Consider the following 26,082-nt stretch of genomic DNA (forward strand, 5'->3'; position numbering starts at 1 on the left):
TCTTTCTATCCTGTTCCATTGATCTATATTTCTGTTTTTGTGCCAGAACCATATTGTCTTGATTACTGTCGCTTTGTAGTATAGTCTGAAGTCAGGGAGTCTGATTCCTCCAGTTCCGTTTTTTTCCCTCAAGGTTGCTTTGGCTATTCGGGGTCTTTTGTGTTTCCATACAAATTTTAAGACTTTTTGTTCTAGTTCTGTAGAAAATGCCATTGGTAATTTGTAGGGACTGCATTGAATCTGTAGATTGCTTTGGGTAGTATAGTCATTTTCACGATATTGATTCTACCAATCCAAGAACATGGTATATCTCTCCATCTGTATCATCTTTGATTTCTTCATCAGTGTCTTATAGTTTTCTGCATACAGGTCTTTTGTCTCCCTAGGTAGGTTTATTCCTAGGTATTTTATTCTTTTTGTTGCAGTGGTAAATGGGAGTGTTTCCTTAATTTCTCTTTCAAATTTTTCATCATTAGTGTATAGGAATGCAAGAGATTCCTGTGCATTAATTTTGTATCCTGCAACTTTACCAAATTCATTGATTAGCTCTAGTAGTTTTTGGGTGGCATCTTTAGGATTCTCTATGTATAGTATCATGTCATCTGCTAACCGTGACAGTTTTACTTCTTCTTTTCCAATTTGTATTCCTTTTATTTCTTTTTCTTCTCTGATTGCCGTGGATAGGACTTCCAAAACTATGTTGAATAATAGTGGTGAGAGTGGACATCCTTGTCTTGTTCCTGATCTTAGAAGAAATGGTTTCAGTTTTTCACCATTGAGAATGATGTTTGCTGTGGGTTTATCGTATATGGCCTTTATTATGTTGAGGTAGGTTCCCTCTCTGCCCACTTTCTGGAGAGTTTTTATCATAAATGGGTGTTCAATTTTGTCAAAAGCTTTTTCTGCATCTATTGAGGTGATAATATGGTTTTTATTCTTCAATTTGTTAATGTGGTGTTTCACATTGATTGATTTGCATATATTGAAGAATCCTTGCATCCTTGGGATAAATCCCACTTGATCATGGTCGTATGATCCTTTTAATGTGTTATTAGATTCTGTTTGCTAGTATTTTGTTGAGGATTTTTGCATCTATATTCATCAGTGATATTGGTCTATAATTTTCTTTTTTTGTAGTATCTTTGTCTGATTTTAGCATCAGGGTGATGGTGGCCTCGTAGAATGAGTTTGGGAGTGTTCCTTTGTGTGCAGTTTTTTGGAAGAGTTTGAGAAGGATGGGTGTAAGCTCTTCTCTAAATGTTTGATAGAATTCGCCTGTGAAGCCATCTGGTCCTCGACTTTTGTTTGTTGGAAGATTTTTAATCGCAGTTTCAATTTCATTACTTGTGATAGATCTGTTCATATTTTCTGTTTCTTCCTGGTTCAGTCTTGGAAGGCTATACCTTTCTAAGAATTTGTCCGTTTCTTCCAGGTTGTCCATTTTATTGGCATAGAGTTTATATTCATTTCTTGAATGAAATATTTATAAGAACTGACATCATCTATGTCATTTAGTTGATCTTTCAAGTAGTGCTTACCAAATCATGCAAAAACTTTGAAGGTAAGGCCCTGTGCCTTATAAATGCTATATTTCAGAGTTAAATATTTGATATACCCAATGAATGAATTTCCAGTGTCAGCCAATTGAATCCTAAATTGACAATGAAATGGTAATGTTTAGTTTTACCACGAGATGGCGGTGGTTTACAACAATGCATAAATAAAGTCCTGAATTGCTGTTTTAAACATTCCTTCGTAGACTGTATTAACAGTACTGAAAAATTTTCAATTTACCTTTCTATCTCTTATTTTCATTTCACAGTGGAGAATGGGTCTTAATCAGTAGCCCTCTTTCTTTCATGTTGGCACTTGCGGTTTTCTCAGTGTTATGGGAAATGCCAAGCCAACGGCAGTTTTAGGAGCTCTTAGCTAACCTCACCCCAAGCTTTGGGGTGTGACTCAAAAGACGTTTTAATTTGTTACTCGCTTATTTGAATGTCTACTAGTTGAAAGATATTTGTGGAGTTAGTTACTTTCAGTGCTCCCTAGGCTTCCCTGTGATGGTATGTGCATCAGCATTCCCATTCACTTGGCTTCTAGAAAAAGACAGACCAGGGTAGGAGAGATATTTCAGTTTTAGCATAGGGCAAATAATTGAAAAAAACAGGAGAGTGCCACAAATTTTGAACTCTTTATGTAAATACATGCATCAATAGATTATGCAAGAGATATCGGATCTGATCCAGTATCTGTTGTTAAACTAGTAGGTGAAATTAAATAACTTGCCATTTATTTCCTTCCATTTCCTTATCCTGAAAAGTCCTTATATTGTATTTTAAAAAGAGCTTATATTAAGCAAATCTACTATTACCATTTCCATAGGTAAGCTAAAAAGTAGAAAGTCTATTCTGTTTATTTCTGCCAGTTTTTGATGTTTGGATTGAAATCTTTATTCATCCCCAGATTACGATGATTTTTTTCATCTCACAGTGGTAGGGATGTAAAAAGAATGAGTACACTTTTCGTGTTGTCTTATTTTTGGAAGAATCTGAATGAATGCACATCTCCTAACCTACTGAACAAGATCCAAAACACGTGAGAGAGAGGTATACCCCTAAACATCTGGAAAGCTTGGTGCCCTTGTAAAAAAAAGAGTAATTTTCATAAAAGACAGCATACATCAGCACTTCGTTGTTTTTCCCCTTTTGGAGTTGTAGATGAACAGACTTGAAACTTTGTGCTTTCTGGAAGCAGAAAGTGGTGCAGTGTGGTGGTGTGTCCCCCGAGAAGGTGCTGTGTCTGGAGTAACGAATGGTTCCTAAGTCAGTGAGGAAGCTCTGCGTGATTATCATTAACCTACATTTTCTGTTGATTCATCGTTCCTCCTGCTCTTGACTTTTTATATATTTTTAATTTTGTTTTCAAAGAGAAAAATAAGGATGCCTTTGGAAATACGGTCTTCTTTCATTGCACTCTTTATTAATTTCTTTTATCCCCACCGCCCCCAGATCCGAGTCTCCCAAGGCAAAGAACCTGCTCACCTGCTGAGTTTGTTCAAAGACAAACCGCTCATTATTTACAAGAACGGAACATCAAAGAAAGGAGGTCAGGTGCCGGCCCCCCCTACACGCCTCTTTCAAGTCCGAAGAAATCTGGCATCGATCACCAGAATTGTGGAGGTAACATCATGCATTCAATAAAACCTGCCCTGCTCATGGGCTTCCCAGTGGACCTGAGCCGTCAACAAATGCTAGTCTTTAAAAAAATTGGCAAGTAAACCCCCTTCATTTCTATAATTAATCCAGCGTTCACCATAAAAGTATTAAAAGCCGGAGAATCAAGTAAAAAGTTAACTTCAGATACCAGGCCTCTCATATTTTTCAACCAGCTTATAACAAAACAAATGAATTTTAAGAGTAACGTAACAAATCAAGCTGTCAAAGGCGTGAGGCAGCTTAAGCTCTGTCTTGAAAGGCCTGGGGGAAGATGGATTGAGGGTGATGGTCAGGTGACCACACTAGGGAAATTCAAGAGGGAGGGCCCTTATTTGTACAAGTGTAAGGACCGTGGAAAGCAAGCTTCACCACACTGGGCCGGGACCATAACTCAGCTGTTAAGGCCACACAAGCTGTCTCTGACAGCAGCTGTGAAAGAAGTCAAACCCCAGATCACAGTGTCAGACCACAAGACCACCAGGTATGGGCAAGGCCACTGGGCCCAAGTTTTTAAATGGCTGAGTGCTTTGACCTCAGGGAGGATTCATCACCCTTCGTAACCCGGTCACCTTAGTCACCGTTGAAACCCAAGTCTCCCAAGTCACCCCTAACTGCCCTGCACTCTCTGTATATCCCCAAACCTGGACCATTTGCCAGGTTGTTCAGCTGAGCCCTTAAAACCAGGTGGGTCACAGCATCCCTCCCCGCCTCAACCTCTTCTCTAAGCCACCCCGCCTTCTTGCTCCGTGGCTGTGTTCTGAGGACACAGATTGCCATACAGCCTTCTCAAGTGGAAGTTGTGTTTTCCCTCAGTGTCCGCTGACCAGGGACCGGTGGTGGGGTCCCCTCTTTGCTCGACCCTTGCCCTTTTGACTTCTTCTTATCCGCCTCCCTCCCCCATCCCCCTGTGCTGTCTGAGCTCCCGATCCTTCCCCTCTTATTGTTTGGTGGCTTCAGTCATTGTCTCACTGTCTCCATCAGTCTGGCTCCTCTCATCCAACAGTTGTGTCTTGACTCCACTTCATCTCACACTTGTGGTCCTGTACTGGACTCCACTCCACCATCCCCTCCTGCCCCTCCAGCCGGATGGGCTTTATCTAGTTTGCCAAAGCCCTGCCTTTTGCCGTCAAAAGCCTCTTGTCTGACCCCGCTTTTCTCAGCCTCCTGCTAGCATTTGCCAGAGCCACCCTTTTCTGTCTTCTCAAAACGCTATCTTTTTACGAGGCTTCTGGAACCCCTCACTTAGCAGGATTTCTTCCACACTTGAGGGCCACTCTTCTGAAGAGTATTTGCACTCCCATCTAGCTCTGCTGGGTTCTCCTCCTCTGCTCGTCCTCTAAGCTCTGGAACCCTCCGAGGCTCAGTCTTGGCCCTCTTCCGAGTGATCTCATTTAGTCATATAATTTAAACACTGTTAGGTATTGATCTCATCCAGAACCTTCTGTGCATGGATTCTCATGTGTTCAATTATGACTACTTTTTTTAATCTATCAAACTGACGGTGAAGCCTTCACCTACAGGCCCTCTCAGTTGATTTCAGATGCAAGAGTCAAGGAGAATCGTTATGGTCCTGGTCTCTTCCCAGTGGGTACTTCTTTTTTTTTTTTTTTTTTTTTTAAAGGATTTTCTTATTTATTTATTTATTTATTTATTTATTTTTGGCTGTGTTGGGTCTTCGGTTCGTGCGAGGGCTTTCTCCAGTTGCGGCAAGCGGGGGCCACTCTTCATCGCGGTGCGGGGACCGCCCTTCATCGCGGTGCGCGGGCCTTTCTCTATCGCGGCCCCTCCCGTCGCGGGGCACAGGCTCCAGACGCGCAGGCTCAGCAATTGTGGCTCACGGGCCCAGCTGCTCCGTGGCATGTGGGATCTTCCCAGACCAGGGCTCGAACCCGTGTCCCCTGCATTAGCAGGCAGATTCTCAACCACTGCGCCACCAGGGAAGCCCCCCAGTGGGTACTTCTTTAGGAGGCATCCTGAGCTGCTTGCAATGCAGATTCTTTATTTTCTTGCAGCCTCCCAAACCAGCCTTTGCATTCCTAGCCTCTCTGAAATGCACTAGTCGAAACATTGTTTATAAGGCTTTCTGTTTTCATCTCCTGGGAGGCTAAAGCTTTCTTATGTTCTATTTTGGAACTTCCGCCAGGATCCCACACCAGTCTGGGCATGGGCCTCTTGTCACCTGTCTCTTTCCTCTGTACCAGTAAGGAGACATTTGGATTAGAAATTGGAAGCCATAGTTCCTATAAATCTCCATCATCACATCTGATAGATTCCTTTGAGCTTGGTCCATGGAGCCTCCTTCCTACTGAAAGAGGATGATGACCACTTCTCTGAGTGTTACCAGCACCTGGGACACATCTTTAAAACCTCCAGCAGCTGTTCATTGCTCCTCTAGTGCTCTCTCTGGGGACAGGGTCCTGACGAACCTGGTGAAACCCAACTCTCCACATGGTTGATGCCTTCCTCTGGCAGCTCGACACAGTTGGCCAAACGGCATCATTTGGACAGCCAATCACCAGCTCCTTCTTTTTTTAAAAAAAAATTTTTTTTTGATATCTTACCCATTTTTTCTCCTTCCTGTTGTTTTTTTTTTAAAATTAATTAATGTATTTATTTTGGCTGTGTTGGGTCTTCGTTTCTGCGCGAGGACTTTCTTTAGTTGCGGCGAGCGGGGGCCACTCTTCATCGCGGTGTGCGGGCCTCTCACTATCGCGGCCTCTCTTGTTGCGGAGCACAGGCTCCAGACGCGCAGGCTCAGTAGTTGTGGCTCACGGGCCCAGCTGCTCCGCGGCACGTGGGATCTTCCCAGACCAGGGCCCGAACCCGTGTCCCCTGCATTGGCAGGCAGACTCTCAACCACTGCGCCACCAGGGAAGCCCCACCAGCTCCTTCTTGAGGCACTCTCTTCACTTGACCTCAGGACACCACACTCTTGATTTCTTCCTCTCTCATGGCTGCTCTATCACAGTCTTGTTTCCTGGTTCTTCTCCATCTCCCTGTTAGCACACCTCACATGGAGTCCCATAGTCCCACAGAGAGTCATATACATACTGTCACAGTCATACAATCCTATAGTCAGACAGAGGGTCTCACAGAGGCCAGTGCAGAGACACAAAATGACAAGGTCATAGACTCAGTCAAAGGCACAAGCCCATCCTAGGACCTCAGACTCACTCCCAAGCCTGAGACTCCACACATGCCTCGTCCCTGCCCCGAGGCTCCCCTGTCAGCCTCACCCTCAGGCTGGAGTCTGGTCTCAGCCAGGTACCTCTCACTCACGCTGCAGCCACACTGACTGGAGCTGTGCTCGTCTGGCTCATCCCAGACGGTGTCCACAGCTTCTCAGCTGAAAGGAAGCGGGTATGTCAGTGCTGTGTTTTTAACCCCCTATAAACAGTCTCTTATAATTTGAGCTATAATTTATCTGAGCCTGGAGAACCTTTTAGTGAATCTATGTTATTATCTCTTTGCCCGTATTAGACCCCAGTCCCTGTTTTATGATTTTTCTGTGTCCCTTTGATTATTTGACAAACCTCTTTGGTGGGGGGAGAGAAAAACTGAACACTGTGCTTTACGTTTATCATTTGTGAATATTACAGTCTCTTTCCAAACATCAATTGTAGCCCATCCTCCTTCTTGCGGTCTCTTTGAATATTATCCTTGTTATGTATCACTTAAGTTTGCCTTATTTTATTCTCAGAGCCTTGTGCTACTGTCTTTGGGCGGGTGAGCGTTAAAGTGACACAGCGCAATGTGCTCCTAATGTTTCTAACCCCCTAGAGGTGTCCTGGTGCCCCCTGAATTAATATCCTGGGTCAGGACAGAAGTCTGTAGGTGGTTTGGCACTGTCACAGCTTCTTGGACATGTTTATTGAGGGAGCAGCAGTGAATTTACATCATTGTGTTATTTTTCTTCATACTCTAGGTAGATGTTGATGCAAAGTCATTGAATTCCAATGATGCTTTTGTCCTAAAACTACGACAAAATAATGGCTACATCTGGAGAGGAAAAGGGGCCAGCCAGGAGGAGGAGAAGGGAGCAGAGTATGTGGCAAGTGTCCTCAAATGTAAAACCACGAGGATTCAGGAAGGCGAGGAACCAGGTGTGTATAAGTGAGGCCAAGGACACTAGCCAGAACGTATATTTGGCATACTTGCTAATCATGTAATTTATTTATTTTTGTCATAAATAGGAACTTTGTAATGGCTGTAGGACATTAAGAACCCATTCACTAGTTGCAAAAGTGGGTGATGGTACCTACTATATTTAAGTAACTTCTGCTCTATTTAAGTAACTTCTTAACAGTGAAGTTGAGGTGAGATACGATTATTTGTTAAGGTAAAGCAGTACCGACCATATGCTTCTGAAAATGCACTGGCTAACTTGTTGTGTTTTCCACAGAGGAGTTTTGGAATTCCCTTGGAGGGAAAAAAGACTACCAGACCTCTCCCCTGCTAGAAACCCAGGCTGAAGACCATCCACCTCGGCTTTACGCCTGCTCCAACAAAACTGGAAGATTCTTTGTAAGTGTCCCCTGAAACCCTGGGGTAGAACCAGCAGCCGTGGGAGAGAGAAGCATTCTGGTGTTGCTCTAGCGCGTTCCTGCCCTGATTCTCAGTTCTACTTTACCTGCAAACCACAGGTGACAATCTTTGCTCCACACAGGGTTGGTTTAAGAGCCAGTGACGTAATGGATGTGAAAGCATCGGAATACTGTAATGTACTATATTAATCAAGCTGCTCTTAAATATATCAGCTGCTTTGCACCTGTGTCAGCATGTGGTCATTTCGGTACGAATATGCGTGTGGTTGGATTTGCTAATTTAATGATTTGATGCTTTCTGTACGCAGCAATAGTGGTTTCTCTCATTAAACTATGTAAATTTTACATTGCAGTTTCCCACGGGAATAAAAAGTTTCACCATGTTGATGGAATAAAAAATATGATCCTTGGGCAAAATCACAGAAAGCTACATACACACCTGCAAATTAACTGAAATCAGCAGGAATTTTTTTAAATTAATTAATTAATTAATTTATTTATTTATTTTTCGCTGTGTTGGGTCTTCGTTTCTGTGCGAGGGCTTTCTCTAGTTGTGGCAAGCGGGGGCCAGTCTTCATCGCGGTGCGCGGGCCTCTCACCGTCGCGGCCTCTCTTGTTGCGGAGCACAAGCTCCAGACGCGTAGGCTCAGTAGTTGTGGCTCACGGGCATGTGGGATCTTCCCAGACCAGGGCTCGAACCCGTGTCCCCTGCATTGGCAGGCAGATTCTCAACCACTGCGCCACCAGGGAAGCCCCAGCAGGAATATTTTATGTCATAGTCATAGTCCCATTCACAAGCTTTGAATTCTAGGCAATTCAAAGTAAAAGTATTTGTGTACAAGAGTGATTGTCTATGGGTCTCTAAAATATCCTGGGCTGTGGCCCCTCATCTCAGTTTAATCACAAAAATTCTGCTTTCTCTGTTTGACTTACTAAGTTTTTGTGTAAATCTTTCATTTAAAGAACAAATTCCTTGCCTATAAAATCTGAACTAAAGATTTGGTCAGCAAGTCTTGGTAAATACAAGCTTTACTTTTCAACACACACATGAAAATTTAGTAAGTATTTTCCCAGGTACATGGCATGCTTGAAATAAAATGCTTTGAAGAAGAAACTGCTCATGTGTGAACCACACTTGAAGCTTACATGTGATTTGACCTAAAAATTAAAGATTTAAATGATGGATTATGATAAATATTATGTGGCTGGGCACCACAGTTGTTCACCTACTTTGCAGGGAATCCATATATTTTATAAACTTGCTGTCAGAAAAATCTGTTGTTTTACTCTTTTGACTGTTGATTTTATTGCATCCAAACAATGGCTTTTTCAGCATATGCTCCTATAATTTCTTATTAGCATTATCTACTAATAATGCTGTAAATAACATGTTTGTTTCCAATGGAGATATGTTACAAAAATAATACCTAGGCTTTGTTCTTAGGTTAAAAAAATCTATTAGTTTTTGGTTTTTGTCATTCACATATTTAAGAGAAATATACTTTTCCTTTACACCTACTCATTTTCTTGTTTGATATTTGGAACGCTAATCCCTTCACATTTTAAGGAAAAGGAGTGTTACTAACAAGTGTTTGATCTCATCACCAGAAAGCAGGCTTTAGACATGTAGAGTCATACAATACAGCAGAGCCTATTGGTTAAAAGCACAGCTTTGGGCTTCCCCGGTGGCGCAGTGGTTGAGAATCTGCCTGCCAATGCAGGGGACACGGGTTTGAGCCCTGGTCTGGGAGGATCCCACATGCCGCGGAGCGGCTGGGCCCGTGAGCCACAGCTGCTGGGCCTACACGTCTGGAGCTTGTGCTCCGCAACAGGAGAGGCCGCGATGGTGAGAGGCCTGCGCACCGTGATGAAAAGTGGCCCCCGCTTGCCACAACTGGAGAAAGCCCTCGCACAGAAACGAAGACCCAACACAGCCAAAAATAAATAAATAAATACATAAATTAAAAAAAAAAAAAAAAAAGCACAGCTTTTAGAACCATTCTGCCTGTTTGATATCACTTACTTGGCAATATTATTTACTGGCTGTGTGACCCTAGGCTGGTTACTTACCCTCTCTGTGCTATAATTTTCTCATCTGAAAAATGGGGATAATCCTAGTACCTACTTCATGGGGTTGTTGTGAATATTAAATTAGTTGTTGCATATATACAACAGTGCCAGGCATGGAGTAAGTGATATTTAAGGTTTTTGCTTTTTTTAAGCATTATGTAATTGGTAATTATTCTGTAAAAAGAAAATATAAACAAATTTGCCCTCTGTAAATGGTTAGTGTTTGTTTGTTTTTTGTGTAACAATCTCAAAATGTCATCAGATTACAACAAACAGGTATTGTCATGCTCAGGGGGCTTCAGGTTGGGGTCATGCCTGTTCTTCCCAGGACAGAGCCCAGGAGCACAGGAGGGCCCCTGAGTCGCATTTGCTAGTATGACAAGGGCAAGGCCACAGTCAACTTCACCTGCAGAGTCACACAGTAGAGGGAAGGAGCAAACCATAATCCAATTTACCATACCTTCCTAAGGATCAGGGGGGGTTCATCCAGAATTCTTTTAAAAATTTGAACTTTGGATTAATGCATGCCTGCTGGTAATGGGTGCATTAAACTAACCCTCCCCATTACCCTTTAACGTTAACTATGGAGAACACAATTTAACCCATTTAAAATAAAAATAATGAAGCTTTGCGTATGGAATATTGTTATAATATCATCTTATGGAAAATGATTGATTCATAAAAATGACCAGACTTACTGATTTTATTAAAATAATCTTGACCTACAAAATGAAAGACGATTTAATACCCAGATCATAAACTTAAATGTCTTTAGGAACTAGGAAGGCAACAGAAATCTAGAAATCTGTGAAGCAACTTGTCATAAGGAAGTAGAATTAGAGACAACTGTGGCCAGATTGACTGTACATGGTATCTCTAAGGCCATATGCAATGTTTATGTTAAGCACTGTCCTCCCCAAATAAGATACCCTGAGTTTGTGATACCTGATTAAACAGATAAACAATTATTTAAATCTTTAACTGCCCAAAAGGAAGAAAAAAATGGCTACCAAACTTTTTTTTTTGCTATGCTCCAAATAATACAAGGCGTTTGTATCCCGTATATTAGAAAAATCACTGCTTGACTGTTTGGTCATCAAGCTTTTTTATACATTTCAGGTTGAAGAGGTTCCAGGAGAGTTCACCCAGGATGATTTAGCAGAAGATGATGTCATGTTACTAGATGCTTGGGAACAGGTAAAGCTGTATTTTGTTCACAGCAAGAGAGGGTACTTATAGTTGGGACCTGACACAACCTGCTTTGAGAAATAGCAAGTCTACTAATAAACGGACCCGTGGATTTAGGCTGTATTTAAAAGAAACTCTCCAGAGTTTGGCAAAAAATAAAACCAGTGTGGCAAGTTGGTTTCTTAATATGGAAATAATTCCACGGCTACCATCTTTGGCTGTATAGTTTTGGCCCAAAATCCCCTACTTTTCATTTATTTGTAAAATTCACTCGTTCCTAATTTATTCATACATTCATTCATCCACTCATTTAGGTAATAAATGCATTAGTTGGTTGCAATGCATGGGGGGGCACGATGCCTCAGGAAGACCAAAATATTCAGAATTTCTCTTGAAATTTGACAAAAAGTCCTAGGAGACCCCTTCCCTGGGGAAGGAATAGACACAGAATAGTTTTGAATCTACACAGTAAAATATATTACTGTTATGTATATATCTTTTTTTTTTTTTTTTTTTTTAAAGGATTTTCTTATTTATTTATTTATTTATTTATTTATTTATTTATTTATTTTTGGCTGTGTTGGGTCTTCGGTTCGTGCGAGGGCTTTCTCCAGTTGCGGCAAGCGGGGGCCACTCTTCATCGCGGTGCGGGGACCGCTCTTCATCGCGGTGCGCGGGCCTTTCTCTATCGCGGCCCCTCCCGTCGCGGGGCACAGGCTCCAGACGCGCAGGCTCAGCAATTGTGGCTCACGGGCCCAGCTGCTCCGTGGCATGTGGGATCTTCCCAGACCAGGGCTCGAACCCGTGTCCCCTGCATTAGCAGGCAGATTCTCAACCACTGCGCCACCAGGGAAGCCCTATATCTTTATTTGATAGAAAATTAATGGCGATTTTATATGTCACATCTGTTAGTTGTTTTCTCCTGTGAAAGGGAAAAATAAATATGTTAGGAGCTAAATCATATAGAACAATTATAAAACACTTATCTGAATTAGGCCTAGTCTTGGAGCCAACCACAGAGACTTGTTACTTTTAGGCTTGTTCTTACTTGCTAAGTCATTCAGTTATATTACAACTTAGCTTCTTGGTTTAGAATTACCATATTTGAGTTTGGGATCTAGTCACAGATTCTCCCTAAGTGAATGGATCACTTATTTCTAGATGTGAAATTTAAAACCTTATGTCAATAAAACACCTTGGTGTATTTAAGAATTATAAGAATGTTTCCTTATTCAGAAGAATTTAATCTTTTCCATTTGTAGTCAGCTCTGTTGCTTCCATAATCATGGATACTTCAGAATATTTCCTGTACTACATTTCATTTGTTTTTCAATTATACTTTTTATTTACATGGCCAGGCTGTCATGGTTTGTTCTGTGCCTGCAAGCAAATATTCTAGCACTTTCAGTATGCATTAGAATGTAATCAAAACTAATTTGACCAAAATTTCTCTGCCAACAAGTGATTTTAAAGTGATTTAAATATAAGGGAATTCAGGAGAATTTTTCATCATTGAAGCAGAAGACTTACACATTTGACAAGAAGGATACATACAGAACATATATCTGTTTTTAAGAATCAGTATTTAAATATTAAACATTATAGCACTTTTACCAAAGTGTGACAGGATACAATACCATAGGACAAGAACCCTAGGGCTAAGTTAGGTGATCCTAAAGGGAGTCTGTGGTGCCCACAAACAAGCTACATATTGTTTCCCCAGGGTAATAGTATGGGTATACTGACTGCCTAACACACCCCACGGTTGAGTGCAAAAAACCAGCCAATGTGTGGTTTTAAGGAAAGCTCACTTAATAACTAGAAAATACTATATAAACATAAAAATACCAGAATGTGAAATCTGGAGTCAAACTGGCTGGATATAAATTTAGACGTCTCTTAGTAAGTGTATACATTAGGAAAATCATTGAACCTCTCTGAACCTCCATCTCCACACCCCTGACTTTGGGGTTGCTGTGAAGATTAAGTGGGATTGTATGAGAAGCACTTTGCATAAGGCTTGCACCACATCTACACTCCCAAAACAATGTGTATTATTATTGCTTCATTTTTCAGATTTTTATTTGGATTGGAAAAGACGCCAATGAAGTTGAGAGATCAGAATCTCTGAAGTCTGGTAAGCTAGATCCCGTGGGCAATTATGACAGTAATTCTGAACAGGTGTTACCAAGTTCCTGACTTCTCTTTTTACCACGTCCTCCAAAACCACATATCAAAACCAAGAAGAATCTTAGCTTTCATCTTCAGAACTAAAGAGTAATGGAATTTTTTTTAAACTGAAGAATTTCAGAAAAGGAACAAGAAAAATATTTTGTTATCTAATTTAGGATGTAATTATATCAATTTAATCTGAAAATTTTTAATTCACTTAAACACTTTTTTTTATTATGGAAATAGTAAAACCTCCATAACTGTGGTAACTTAGATTTTTTTTTTAACATCTTTATTTGAGTACAATTGCTTTACAATGGTGTGTTAGTTTCTGCTTTATGACAAAGTGAATTAGTTATACATATACATATGTTCCCATATCTCTTCCCTCTTGCATCTCCCTCCCTCCCACCCTCCCTATCCCACCCCTCTAGGTGTTCACAAAGCACCAAGCTGATCTCCCTGTGCTATGCGGCTGCTTCCCACTAACTATCTATTTTACGTTTGATAGTGTATATATGTCCATGCCACTCTCTCACTTTGTCCCAGCTTACCCTTCCCCCTCCCCATGTCCTTAAGTCCATTCTCTAGTAGGTCTGTGTCTTTATTCCTGTCTTGCCCCTAGGTTCTTCATGACCTTTTTTTTTTTCTTTCTTAGATTCCATATATATATGTTAGCTTATGGTATATGTTTTTCTCTTTCTGACTTACTTCACTCTGTATGACAGAGTCTAGGTCCATCCACCTCACTGCAAATAACTCAATTTCGTTTATTTTTATGGCTGAGTAATACTCCATTGTATATATGTGCCACATCTTCTTTGTCCATTCATCTATCGACGGACACTTAGGTTGCTTCCATGTCCTGGCTATTGTAAATAGAGCTGCAATGTACATTTTGGTACATGACTCTTTTTGAATTATGGCTTTCTCAGGGTATATGCCCAGTAGTGGGATTGCTGGGTCGTATGGTAGTTCTATTTTTAGTTTTTTAAGGAACCTCCATACTGTTCTCCATAGCGGCTGTATCAATTTACATTCCCACCAACAGTGCAAGAGGGTTCCCTTTTCTCCACACCCTCTCCAGCATTTATTGTTTGTAGATCTTTTGAGGATGGCCATTCTGACAGGTGTGAGATGATATCGCATTGTAGTTTTGATTTGCATTTCTCTAATGATTAATGATGTTGAGCATTCTTTCATGTGTTTGTTGGCCATCTGTATGTTTTCTTTGGAGAAATGTCTATTTAGATCTTCTGCCCATTTTTGGATTGGGTTGTTTGTTTTTTTGATATTGAGCTGCATGAGCTGCTTGTAAATTTTGGAGATTAACCCTTTGTCAGTTGTTTCATTTGCAAATATTTTCTCCCATCGTGAGGGTTGTCTTTTCGCCTTGTTTATGGTTTCCTTTGCTGTGCAAAAGCTTTTAAGCTTCATTAGGTCCCATTTGTTTATTTTTGTTTTTATTTCCATTTCTCTAGGAGGTGGGTCAAAAAGGATCTTGCTGTCATTTATGTCATAGAGTGTTCTGCCTATGTTTTCCTCTAGGAGTTTCATAGTGCCTGCCCTTACATTTAGGTCTCTAATCCATTTTGAGTTTATTTTTGTGTATGGTGTTAGGGAGTGTTCTAATTTCATTATTTTATATGTAGCTGTCCAGTTTTCCCAGCACCACTTATTGAACAGGCTGTCTTTTCTCCACTGTATATTCTTGCCTCCTTTATCAAAGATAAGGTGACTATATGTGCATGGGTTTATCTCTGGGCTTTCTATCCTGTTCCGTTGATCTATATTTCTGTTTTTGTGCCAGTATCATACTGTCTTGATTACTGTAGCTTTGCAGTATAGTCTGAAGTCAGGGAGCCTGATTCCTCCAGCTCCGTTTTTCTTTCTCAAGATTGCTTTGGCTATTCGGGGTCTTTTGTGTTTCCATACAAATTGTGAAATTTTTTGTTCTAGTTCTGTGAAAAATGCCAGTGGTAGTTTGATAGGGATTGCATTGAATCTGTAGATTGCTTTGGGTAGTAGAGTCATTTTCACAATGTTGATTCTTACAATTCAAGAACATGGTATATCTCTCCATCTATTTGTATCATCTTTAATTTCTTTCATCAGTGTCTTATAATTTTCTGCATACAGGTCTTTTGTCTCCTTAGGTAGGTTTATTCCTAGATATTTTATTCTTTTTGTTGCAGTGGTAACTGGGAGTGTTTTCTTAATTTCACTTTCAGATTTTTTATCATTAGTGTATAGGAATGCAAGAGATTACTGTGCATTAATTTTGTATCCTGCTACTTTCCCAAATTCATTGATTAGCTCTAGTAGTTTTCTGGTAGCATCTTTAGGGTTCTCTATGTATAGTGTCATGTCATCTGCAGACAGTGACAGCTCTACTTCTTCTTTTCCGATTTGGATTCCTTTTATTTCTTTTTCTTCTCTGATTGCTGTGGCTAAAACTTCCAAAACTATGTTGAATAATAGTGGTGAGAGTGGGCAAACTTGTCTTGTTCGTGATCTTAGTGGAAATGGTTTCAGTTTTTCACCATTGAGGATGATGTTGGCTGTGGGTTTGTCATATATGGCCTTTATTATGTTGAGGAAAGTTCCCTCTATGCCTACTTTCTGCAGGGCTTTTATCATAAATGGGTGTTGAATTTTGTCGAAAGCTTTCTCTGCATCGATTGAGATGATCATATGGTTTTTCTCCTTCAATTTGTCAATATGGTGTATCACATTGATTGATTTGCATATACTGAAAAATCCTTGCATTCCTGGGATAAACCCCACTTGCTCATGGTGTATGATCCTTTTAATGTGCTGTTGGATTCTGTTTGCTAGTATTTTGTTGAGGATTTGTGCATCTATGTTCATCAGTGGTATTGGCCTGTAGTTTTCTTTCTTTGTGACATGTTTGTCTGGTTTTGGTATCAGGGTGATGGTGGCCTCATAGAATGAGTTTGGGAGTGTTCCTCCCTCTGCAATATTTTGGAAGAGTTTGAGAAGGATAGGTGTTAGCTCTTCTCTAAATGTTTGATAGAATTTGCCTGTGAATCCATCTGGTCCTGGGCTTTTGTTTGTTGGAAATTTTTAAATCACAGTTTCAATTTCAGTGCTTGTGATTGGTCTGTTCATATTTTCTATTTCTTCCTGGTTCAGTCTTGGAAGGTTGTGCATTTCTAAGAATTTGTTCATTTCTTCCTGGTTGTCCATTTTATTGGCATAGAGTTGCTTGTAGTAATCTCTCATGATCCTTGGTATTTCTGCAGTGTCAGTTGTTACTTCTCCTTTTTCATTTCTAATTCTATTGATTTGAGTCTTCTCCCTTTTTTTCTGGATGAGTCTGGCTAATGGTTTATCAATTTTGTTTATCTTCTCAAAGAACCAGCTTTTAGTTTTATTGATCTTTGCTATCATTTCCTTAATTTCTTTTTCATTTATTTCTGATCTGATCATTATGATTTCTTTCCTTCTGCTAACTTGCAGTGTTTTTTGTTCTTCTTTCTCTAATTGCTTTAGGTGTAAGGTTAGGTTTTTTATTTGAGATGTTTCTTGTTTCTTAAGGTAGGATTGTATTGCTATAAACTTCCCTCTTAGAACTGCTTTTGCTGCATCCCATAGGTTTTGGGTCGTTGTGTTTTCATTATCATTTGTTTCTAGGTATTTTTTGATTTCCTCTTTGATTTCTCCAGTGATCTCTTGGTTATTAAGTAGTGTGTTGTTTAGCCTCCACGTGTTTGTATTTCTTACAGATTTTTTCCTGTAATTGATATCTAGTCTCATAGCGTTGTGGTTGGAAAAGATACTTGATACAATTTCAATTTTCTTAAATTTACCAAGGCTTGATTTGTGACCCAAGATATGATCTATCCTGGAGAATGTTCCATGAGCACTTGAGAAGAATGTGTATTCTGTTGTTTTTGGATGGAATGTCCTATAAATATCAATTAAGTCCCTCTTGTTTAATGTATCATTTAAAGCTTGTGTTTCCTTATTTATTTTCATTTTGGATGATCTGTCCATTGGTGAAAGTGGGGTGTTAAAGTCCCCTACTATGATTGTGTTACTGTCGATTTCCCCTCTTATGGCTGTTAGTATTTGCCTTATGTATTAAGGTGCTCCTATGTTGGGTGCATAAATATTTACAACTGTTATATCTTCTTGGATCGATCCCTTGATCATTATGTAGTGTCCTTCTTTGTCTCTTGTAATAGTCTTTATTTTAAAGTCTATTCTGTCTTATATGAGAATTGCTACGCCAGCTTTCTTTTGATTTCCATTTGCATGGAATATCTTTTTCCATCCCCTCACTTTCAGTCTGTATGTGTCCCTAGGTCTGAAGTGGGTCTGTTGTAGACAGCATATATACGGGTCTTGCTTTTGTATCCATTCAACCAGTCTATGTCTTTTGGTTGGAGCATTTAATCCATTTCCATTTAAGGTAGTTATCGCTATGTATGTTCCTATTACCATTTTATTAATTGTTTTGGGTTTGTTATTTTAGGTCTTTTCCTTCTCTTGTGTTTCCTGCCTAGAGAAGTTCCTTTAGCATTTTTTGTAAAGCTGGTTTGGTAGTGCTGAATTCTCTTAGCTTTTGCTTGTTTGTAAAGGTTTTAATTTCTCCATCAAATCTGAATGAGATCTTTGCTGGGTAGAGTAATCTTGGTTGTAGGTTTTTCTCCTTCATCACTTTAAATATGTCCTGCCACTCCCTTCTGGCTTGCAGAGTTTCTGCTGAAAGATCAGCTGTTAACCTTATGGGGATTCCCGTATTTGTTATTTGTTGTTTTTCCCTTGCTGCTTTTAATATTTTGTCTTTGTATTTAATTTTTGATAGTTTGATTAATATGTGTCTTGGCGTGTTTCTCCTTGGATTTATCCTGTATGGGACTCTCTGTGCTTCCTGGACTTGATTAACTATTTCCTTTCCCATATTAGGGAAGTTTTCAACTATAATTTCTTCAAATATTTTCTCAGTCCCTTTCTTTTTCTCTTCCTCTTCTGGGACCCCTATAATTTGAACGTTGGTGCATTTAATGTTGTCCAAGAGGTCTCTGAGACTGTCCTCAATTCTTTTCATTCTTTTTTCTTTATTCTGCTCTGCAGTAGTTATTTCCACTATTTTATCTTCCAGGTCACTTATCCGTTCTTCTGCCTCAGTTATTCTGCTATTGATCCCTTCTAGAGAATTTTAAATTTCATTTATTGTGTTTTTCATCATTGTTTGTTTGCTCTTTAGTTCTTCTAGGTCCTTGTTAAACGTTTCTTGTATTTTCTCTATTCTATTTCCAAGATTTTGGATCACCTTTACTATCATTTTTCTGAATTCTTTTTCAGGTAGACTGCCTATTTCCTCTTCATTTTTTAGGTCTGCTGGGTTTTTGCCTTGCTCTTTCATCTGCTGTGTGTTTTTCTGTCTTATCATTTTGCTTAACTTACTGTGTTTGGGGTCTCCTTTTCGCAGGCTGCAGGTTCATAGTTCCCGTTGTTTTTGGTGTCTGTCCCCAGTGGCTAAGGTTGGTTCAGTGGGTTGTGTAGGCTTCCTGGTGGAGGGGACTAGTGCCTGTGTTCTGGTGGATGAGGCTGGATCTTGTCTTTCTGGTGGGCAGGTCCACATCTGGTGGTGTGTTTTGGGGTGTCTGTGGGCTTATTATGATTTTAGGCAGCCTCTCTGCTAATGGATGGGGCTGTGTTCTTGTCTTGCTAGTTGTTTGGCATAGGGTGTCCAGCCCTATAGCTTGCTGGTCATTGAGTGAAGCTGGGTTTTGGTGTTGAGATGGAGATCTCTGGGAGATTTTCACCATTTGATATTACATGGAGCTGGGAGGTCTCTTGTGGATCAGTGTCCTGAAGTTGGCTCTCCCACCTCAGAGGCACAGCCCTGATGCCTGGCTGGAGCACCAAGAGCCTTTCATCCACGTGGCTCAGAATAAAAGGGAGAAAAAAATAGAAAGAAAGAAGATACAATAAAATAAAGTAAAATAAAATAGTTATTAAAATAAAAAATAAAAAATAATTTTTAAGAAAAATATTTTTAAAAGTAAAAAAAAAAAAAACAATGGACGGATAGAACCCTAGGACAAATGATAAAACAAAGCTATACAGACAAAATCACACACAGTAGCATACACATACACACTCAGAAAAAGAGAAAAAGGGAGAAAAAAAATATATATCTTTGCTCCCAAAGCCCACCTCCTCAATTTGGGATGATTCATTGTCTATTCAGGTATTCCACAGATGCAGGGTACATCAAGTTGATTGTGGAGATTTAATCAGCTGCTCCTGAGGCTGCTGGGACAGATTTCCCTTTCTCTTCTTTGTTCCCACAGCTCCTGGGGTTCAGCTTTGGATTTGGACCCGCCTCTGCGTGTAGGTCGCCTGGGGGCGTCTGTTCTTCACTCAGACAGGACGGGGTTAGAGGAGCAGCTGATTCAGGGGCTCTGGTTCACTCAGCCTGGGGGGAGGGAAGGGTATGGAATGCGGGGCGAGCCTGTGGCGGCAGAGGCCGGGGTGACGTTGCACCAGCCTGAGGCACACCGTGTGTTCTCCCGGGGAAGTTGTCCCTGGATCACGGGAGCCTGGCAGTGGTGGGCTGCACAGGCTCCTGGGAGGGGAGGTGTGGATAGCGACCTGTGCTTGCACACAGGCTTCTTGGTGGCGGCAGCAGCAGCCTTAGTGTCTCACGCCTGTCTCTGGGGTCTGCACTGAGAGCCGCGGCTCACGCCCGTCTATGGAGCTCCTTTAAGGGGCGCTCTTAATCCCCTCTCCTTGCGCACCAAGAAACAAAGAGGCAAGAAAAAGTCTCTTGCCTCTTCGGCAGCTCCAGACTTTTTCCCAGACTCCCTCCCGGCTAGCTGTGGCATATTAGCCCCTTTCAGGCTGTGTTCACGCAGCCAACCCCAGTCCTCTCCCTGGGATCCAACTGAAGCCCAAGCCTCAGCTCCCAACCCCTGCCCGCCCCGGCGGGGGAGCAGACAAGCCTCTCGGGCTGGTGAGTGCTGGTCGGCGCCGAGCCTCTGTGCGGGAATCTCTCCGCTTTGCCCTCCGCACCTCTGTGGCTGCGCTCTCCTCCGTGGCTCCGAAGCTTCCCCCCTCTGCCACCCTAGTCTCCGCCCGCGAAGGGGCTTCCTAGTGTGTGGAAACCTTTCCTCCTTCACAGCTCCCTCCCACTGGTGCAGGTCCCGTCCCTATTCTTTTGTCTCTGTTGTTTCTTTTTTCTTTTGCCCTACCCAGGTACTTGGGGAGTTTCTTGCCTTTTGGGAGGTCTGAGGTCTTATGCCAGCATTCAGTAGGTGTTCTGTAGGAGTTGTTCCACGTGTAGATGTATTTCTGATGTATTTGTGGAGAGGAAGGTGATCTCCGCGTCTTACTCTTCCGCCATCTTGAAGCTCCTCCAACTTAGATTTTTATAAATTCCTTTTGAGGAATGCTGTTTTTTCTGGCACAGTTTTTTTGTGTGTGTTTGTGGGGTTCTTTTTGTATTATTGCAAAGTAAAGAATAATTATGCTGTAAGAATAATTCCATAAAATCTGGAATTTTTTCAGGCAATAATGAGACTCTCGTGCACATTCCATGGCAGATGAGAGAAGACAATAAGGAATTGTTCATATGGAGTAGCATTGGCTACTTTAGGGCAATGAAAATTTGATTTATTAATTTTATTGGCAGGCTTTTCATTCTATAGTTATTTTACTTTAATTGAAACTAACTTTGTCTTTTAAACTCTTTTTAGCCAAAATATACCTTGAGACAGACCCTTCTGGAAGAGACAAGGGGACGCCGATTGTCATCATAAAACAGGGCCATGAGCCATCTACATTCACAGGCTGGTTCCTGGGCTGGGATTCCAGCAGGTGGTAAACTGAGTTTTGTAGGAAAAAGCAAGCAAACAAACATTATGGGGCAGCTGTCCCATTGCTGTTTGGTGGGGAGAAAGGGGGAGTTGTTTGTTTGTTTGACTTTAGAAAATTAACCTCAGCCATGTGGCTATTTTTTAATGCTTAGTACTGGTTTGAAATTTCTTTTAAACTGGAATTTTCTTACGTTAATGTTTTTAAATAACTTAAACTTTTGTTATGGACCAGTATTAGCTCTGCTGGATGCTGGCTTATATCTTTTATATGACCTTTTAAAGGAGAAAAGCTATGGGCAGTCTAGGGGAGTTTGTCAGGAAATTTTACAATTCAGGAGTGATTAGCCAAACTTGTACTTTAATATATCAGAGAAGAAAGTTATAAATGCCTTTGAGGTTATTCTCCTTTCTGGGTGTTGTGTTCAGAAGAATCGCATAGTTGCAGTAAGGTTTCCATTAAAATAGCTTTAAAAGTTTGTTGTTTTCCTTCTTTAGCCAATGTGACTTTGATACCATTAACTCTTAAGTGTCATTTTCTTTTTTTTTTTTTTTTAAGTTTTTGGCCGCACCCCACGGCATGTGGGATCTTAGTTCCCCAACCAGGGATTGAACCCATGCCTCCTGCATTGGAAGGCAGAGTCTTAACCACTGGACCACCGGGGAAGTCCCAAGTGTCATTTTCTAGGAGAAACTTTACCTTTTTGGCCTTTTAAAAAGCCTTTGAAAGCACAGCTCTTTCATGACAAAATAATTTGTATTCATATCCACTTTTATATATATCTATATATTTGACAGTACATGTTTAATATCACAAAAGATATGTACAAAAATATTTCACTAATCCTGTCTTTCCTCATTAAAATACATCTTTTTGAAAAGGTTGTTGTGACATTTTATTCAAGTGTGATGTGTCATGTGTCAGTTAATTACACAGTTAACCTTAAGGTTACAAATACTTTTATGCATAAATAAATATGAATTTAATTTAAAAAAATTCATTCTCATTACATAGTCAAAATTAAACTTTTCCATGGTTATATAATTTTCAACTTTAAATACCACAGTGCAAATGAAACCTGGGTCCTGTTAAAAAATACACAGAAGCATATTAACAGTTTTAAGAGGTTTTTTTGAGCAAAAATCGATTTGGATCGGGCAGCGCCAAACCGAACACTCCAGGGAGACTTTCGTGGAGAAAAGGTGGAAACAAAGCAAGGAAATTACTACTGATTGGCTACAGCTTGAAGCCTAGTTGACTGTGATTGGTTGTGCGTAAGTTTGGATTTCGTAACCGTGAGGCATTTACAGGCTTAGATTTTGATTTGCATACGTCGGCTGCCACGGCGTTGGAGCCGCCGCAGTCTAATGCCTCCTCGCTTAACTAGACAGAAAACAGGCTTTGGGGCGGAAGGCGGCGCTCCAGGAAAACAGAAACCGGCTTTGGTGGTAAGCTACGGGGTGGCTGGGTGGGGAGGGGAAGCTATACTTCCATGGGAAGGGGAATCAGAACAGAGACGGCGTCTGAGGAATTCTCACCCTCTCGCTGGGGAAATGAAGGGCTGTATGTCTCAATTTGGTCCTGGCCTGGGTCCTGGCCTGAGAACGTGGACCCGCGTCCATTATGGCCTGAAGGTGGATGGTCTTGTGGGGACCTGGGGCTTAGGTGGGTGGTAGGGAAGCAGTGAGAAGCTGTACTCCCAGGGACTGTTCATTTAATAAATATTTATTAGGCATCTGCTTGGTGTCAGGCGCTCTAGGGTACAACGTGAATGAAACTGACAAAATCCCAACGGTCATGGAGTTTATATTCCAGGCAAGAGGCTAAGAAAAACAAAATCAATAAGTGATATATTATAAAAATATATTAGAAGATAAGTTCTGTGGAGGGAAAAAGATAAGGAAGGAGGATAGGAAATACTTGGATAAGAGTGAGGTGGGGTACAGATTTCATAGGGTGCTTAGGCAGGAGCGAACCTAGTGATCACACCTGAGCAGACGGAATGCCAAGTACTAAGGCCTGGAGGTGGGAGCAAGCCCCATATAATGGGGCTGAAGTCTCAAGAAGCGGGGAGATTCCTTGGGGTTCTCTCCTGTCACCCCTGGGCTACAAAACATTCATCTTCAGCAGACCTGCTGTTTAAGCCTGAGTTGTGAAAAGGTTGCTTTCCCAAATCCCAAACCCAAGTACTCAGAGGCAGGGATGGTGATGCCCGACGAGGCAGGCGCGGCATCAGCACCAGCAGTGTGGGGAGGATGTAGCCATGGGGGATGTTCACAGAAATTACCAGCAACAACAGCCGCTGTATCAGGAAGGCTCACGAGTCCTGTGTTAGTGAACTGAAGGGCTGCTGCTGGAGAGAGGGGATGAAGAGCATTTGTAAAAATTACCTGGAAAGGGTGAGCTAGGGAGTTGCTGTTTTCATTTCACACCTAAAACTGATGTGGCTGGAAAAACCTACAACACGTGTGAAGTCAGTCTCGGGGAGGGGAGCCAATCTCTTCTAAAAAGGCGAATTTGGTGGATTATAGAAGGGCCATTGTTCTATGATATTGTGTAGTCTTAAAACTCCAGTTATAAAAATAGAACTGCCATATGACTCAGCAATCCCACTGCGGGGCATCTACCCTGAGAAAACCATAATTCAAAAAGAGTCATGTACCACAGTGTTCATTGCAGCTCTATGTACAATAGCCAGGACATGGAAGCAACCTAAGTGTCCATAGACAGATGAATGGATAAAGAAGATGGGGCACATATATACAAGGGAATATTACTCAGCCATAAAAAGAAATGAAACTGAGTTATTTGCAGTGAGGTGGATGGATCTAGAGACTGTCATACAGAGTGAAGTAAGTCAGAAAGAGAAAACTACCATATGCTAACACATATATTTGGAATCTAAAAAAAAAATGGTTCTGTTGAACATAGGGGCAGGAGAGGAATAAAGACACAGACGTAGAGAATGGTCTTGAGGACATGGGGAGGGGGAAGGGTAAGCTGGGACGAAATGAGAGAGTGGCAGTGACATATATACACTACCAAATGTAAAATAAATAGCTAGTGGGAAGCAGCTGCATAGCACAGGGAGACCACCTAGAGGGGTGGGATAGAGAGGGTGGGAGGGAGACACAAGAGGGAGGGGATATGGGGATATATGTGTATGTATAGCTGATTCACTTTGTTATAAAGCAGAAACTAACACACCATTGTAAAGCGATTATACTCCAATAAAGATGTTAAAAAACAAGAAAACAAAAACAAAAAAACCCTCCAGTTATATGTAAACCCACAGAGAAATCAGTCTCTTGGATATGAAAAGCAGTTTCATATAGCCTAATTAATAAATATAAAAGTTTCATAATTTATTTTCTATTTTTCTTGAATAGAACTATTGCTTGCTAATTTTTAACATGAAACATTAGATAGCTTTCTTGCCTCTGATTTTCCTGAAAGATTTTTGGGATGAAAAATCATAACAAATTTAGCCCTCAGCTACTAGTGCTTTCCAGACTTTTCTTTGCTTCAAATAATATAGCACACTGGTTTTTCTGTGAAATTTGTGACAGGAAAAAAAACTAGTGAATCTAGGAAAACCAAGTGCTAATCAGAAATCAGTATTCTAGTCAGAAGTAGCATATTTCAGGAATTTCAAATAAGGTTAGATTATGACATTAACTTTGAGCAAAAGAGCAGGAAACAAGGAACCTGTGTAAAGTGAACTATTGTTTTGTCGTCTTAGCATTGTTTGTTTGTTTTGCAAGACCATCAGAGAATTGGCTTCAAAATAACTTCTATATTGGACAGATTACTCACAGAGATTAAATTTTAGTCAAAATAAAAGAATATTAGTATTCATTATATATACAGGATGGGTATATTGTTGTTCAAAAAAATATATTTTCAAAACGTTTTTTCTTGCTGTTATCTTCAGATTTTTTTCTCCATTATGATTTCTCCCCTTTTAGTTTTAAAGAGTTATGTTAGGTATTTTAAAAGTATGTTACGTATTTTATATATTCTCTAAAATAGTTCTCTCTCTGAAAACCATCCTTATTGTGCTACCTAAAATATTAATGATGAAATATTTTAAAGATTGGATCCACATTTTATTGTATATGCCTGGATAAATTCCATATGATTCAAAAATTTGGATGTGAAAATGAAACTGAAAAATAATAGATGAAAACATGGAATTCCACTGTAATGGGGAAATCATCTCTCAAGAACTGACAGAAGAAGAAAATCAGTAAGGACCCAGAGGTCTCCAACAGCATTCTCAGCCAATTTAACCCAATCGATGTGTACTGAACACTCCACCAATAATGGCAGCATAGCTGTTTTTTAAGGGCACTTAAATTATTTGCCAAGAGAGAAAATATTCTGGCCCATAAAACAAATTTCAACAAATTTGAAGTATTGAAATCATACAAACTATGTTCTCTAACTACAATGGAATTAAAGTAGAAATTCATAACAGGCAGATATCTTGCTAATTTGCACATATTTGGATAAATGGAAAAATCACAAGGGAAATAAGAAAATATTTTTATTTCAATGAAAATTGAAATACAGCCTATTAAAATGTGTGGGATACAGCTAACTCAGGGCTTAAAAGAAATTTTATAGCATTAAATGCTAACATTAGATGAATAGAAAGGCCTCAAATCAATGATGTAAGCTTCCACCTTAAGAAACTAAAAGAAGAGTAAATTAAACCTAAAGAAAGCAGAGAGAAGAAAATGACTAATACAGAAAATGGGGGAAAATATCAATTACTAAAATCAGGAATAAAAGAGGGGTATCACCACAGAACCTATGGACACTGAAGAGAAAATAAGAAACATAATTTTATGCTTATAAATCTGACATTGATGAAATGGGCAAATTCTTTGGGAGACACAAACTACTAAAGTTAACTCAGGAAGAAACAGAACTTACGTAGCAACACATACACATTAAACAAATTGAATTCATAGGTAAACCCCTCTGGCAGAGAAAAGCCTAGGCCTAATTAGGCTTCACTGGTGACTTCTGCCAAC

The 26,082-nt window shown here is 40.4% G+C and overlaps 1 protein-coding gene across 1 annotated transcript in view; it reads left to right on the forward strand.

Annotated features, from left to right (window-relative positions):
- The window catches only part of SCIN (scinderin), an 82,812-nt gene extending 60,929 nt beyond the window's left edge, over positions 1-21,883 (forward strand). The window contains exons 11-16 of the mRNA XM_007164903.3: positions 3,009-3,179; positions 7,141-7,318; positions 7,618-7,739; positions 10,949-11,026; positions 13,094-13,154; positions 20,923-21,883. Coding sequence (XP_007164965.2) covers positions 3,009-3,179; positions 7,141-7,318; positions 7,618-7,739; positions 10,949-11,026; positions 13,094-13,154; positions 20,923-21,050 — 738 coding nt within the window. The 3' untranslated portion in view covers positions 21,051-21,883. The remainder of the gene's footprint in view (positions 1-3,008; positions 3,180-7,140; positions 7,319-7,617; positions 7,740-10,948; positions 11,027-13,093; positions 13,155-20,922) is intronic.
- Positions 21,884-26,082: the final 4,199 nt, after the last annotated feature.

This window comes from Balaenoptera acutorostrata, chromosome 7 (genome assembly GCF_949987535.1).
Source record: "Balaenoptera acutorostrata chromosome 7, mBalAcu1.1, whole genome shotgun sequence".
NCBI lineage: Eukaryota > Metazoa > Chordata > Mammalia > Artiodactyla > Balaenopteridae > Balaenoptera > Balaenoptera acutorostrata.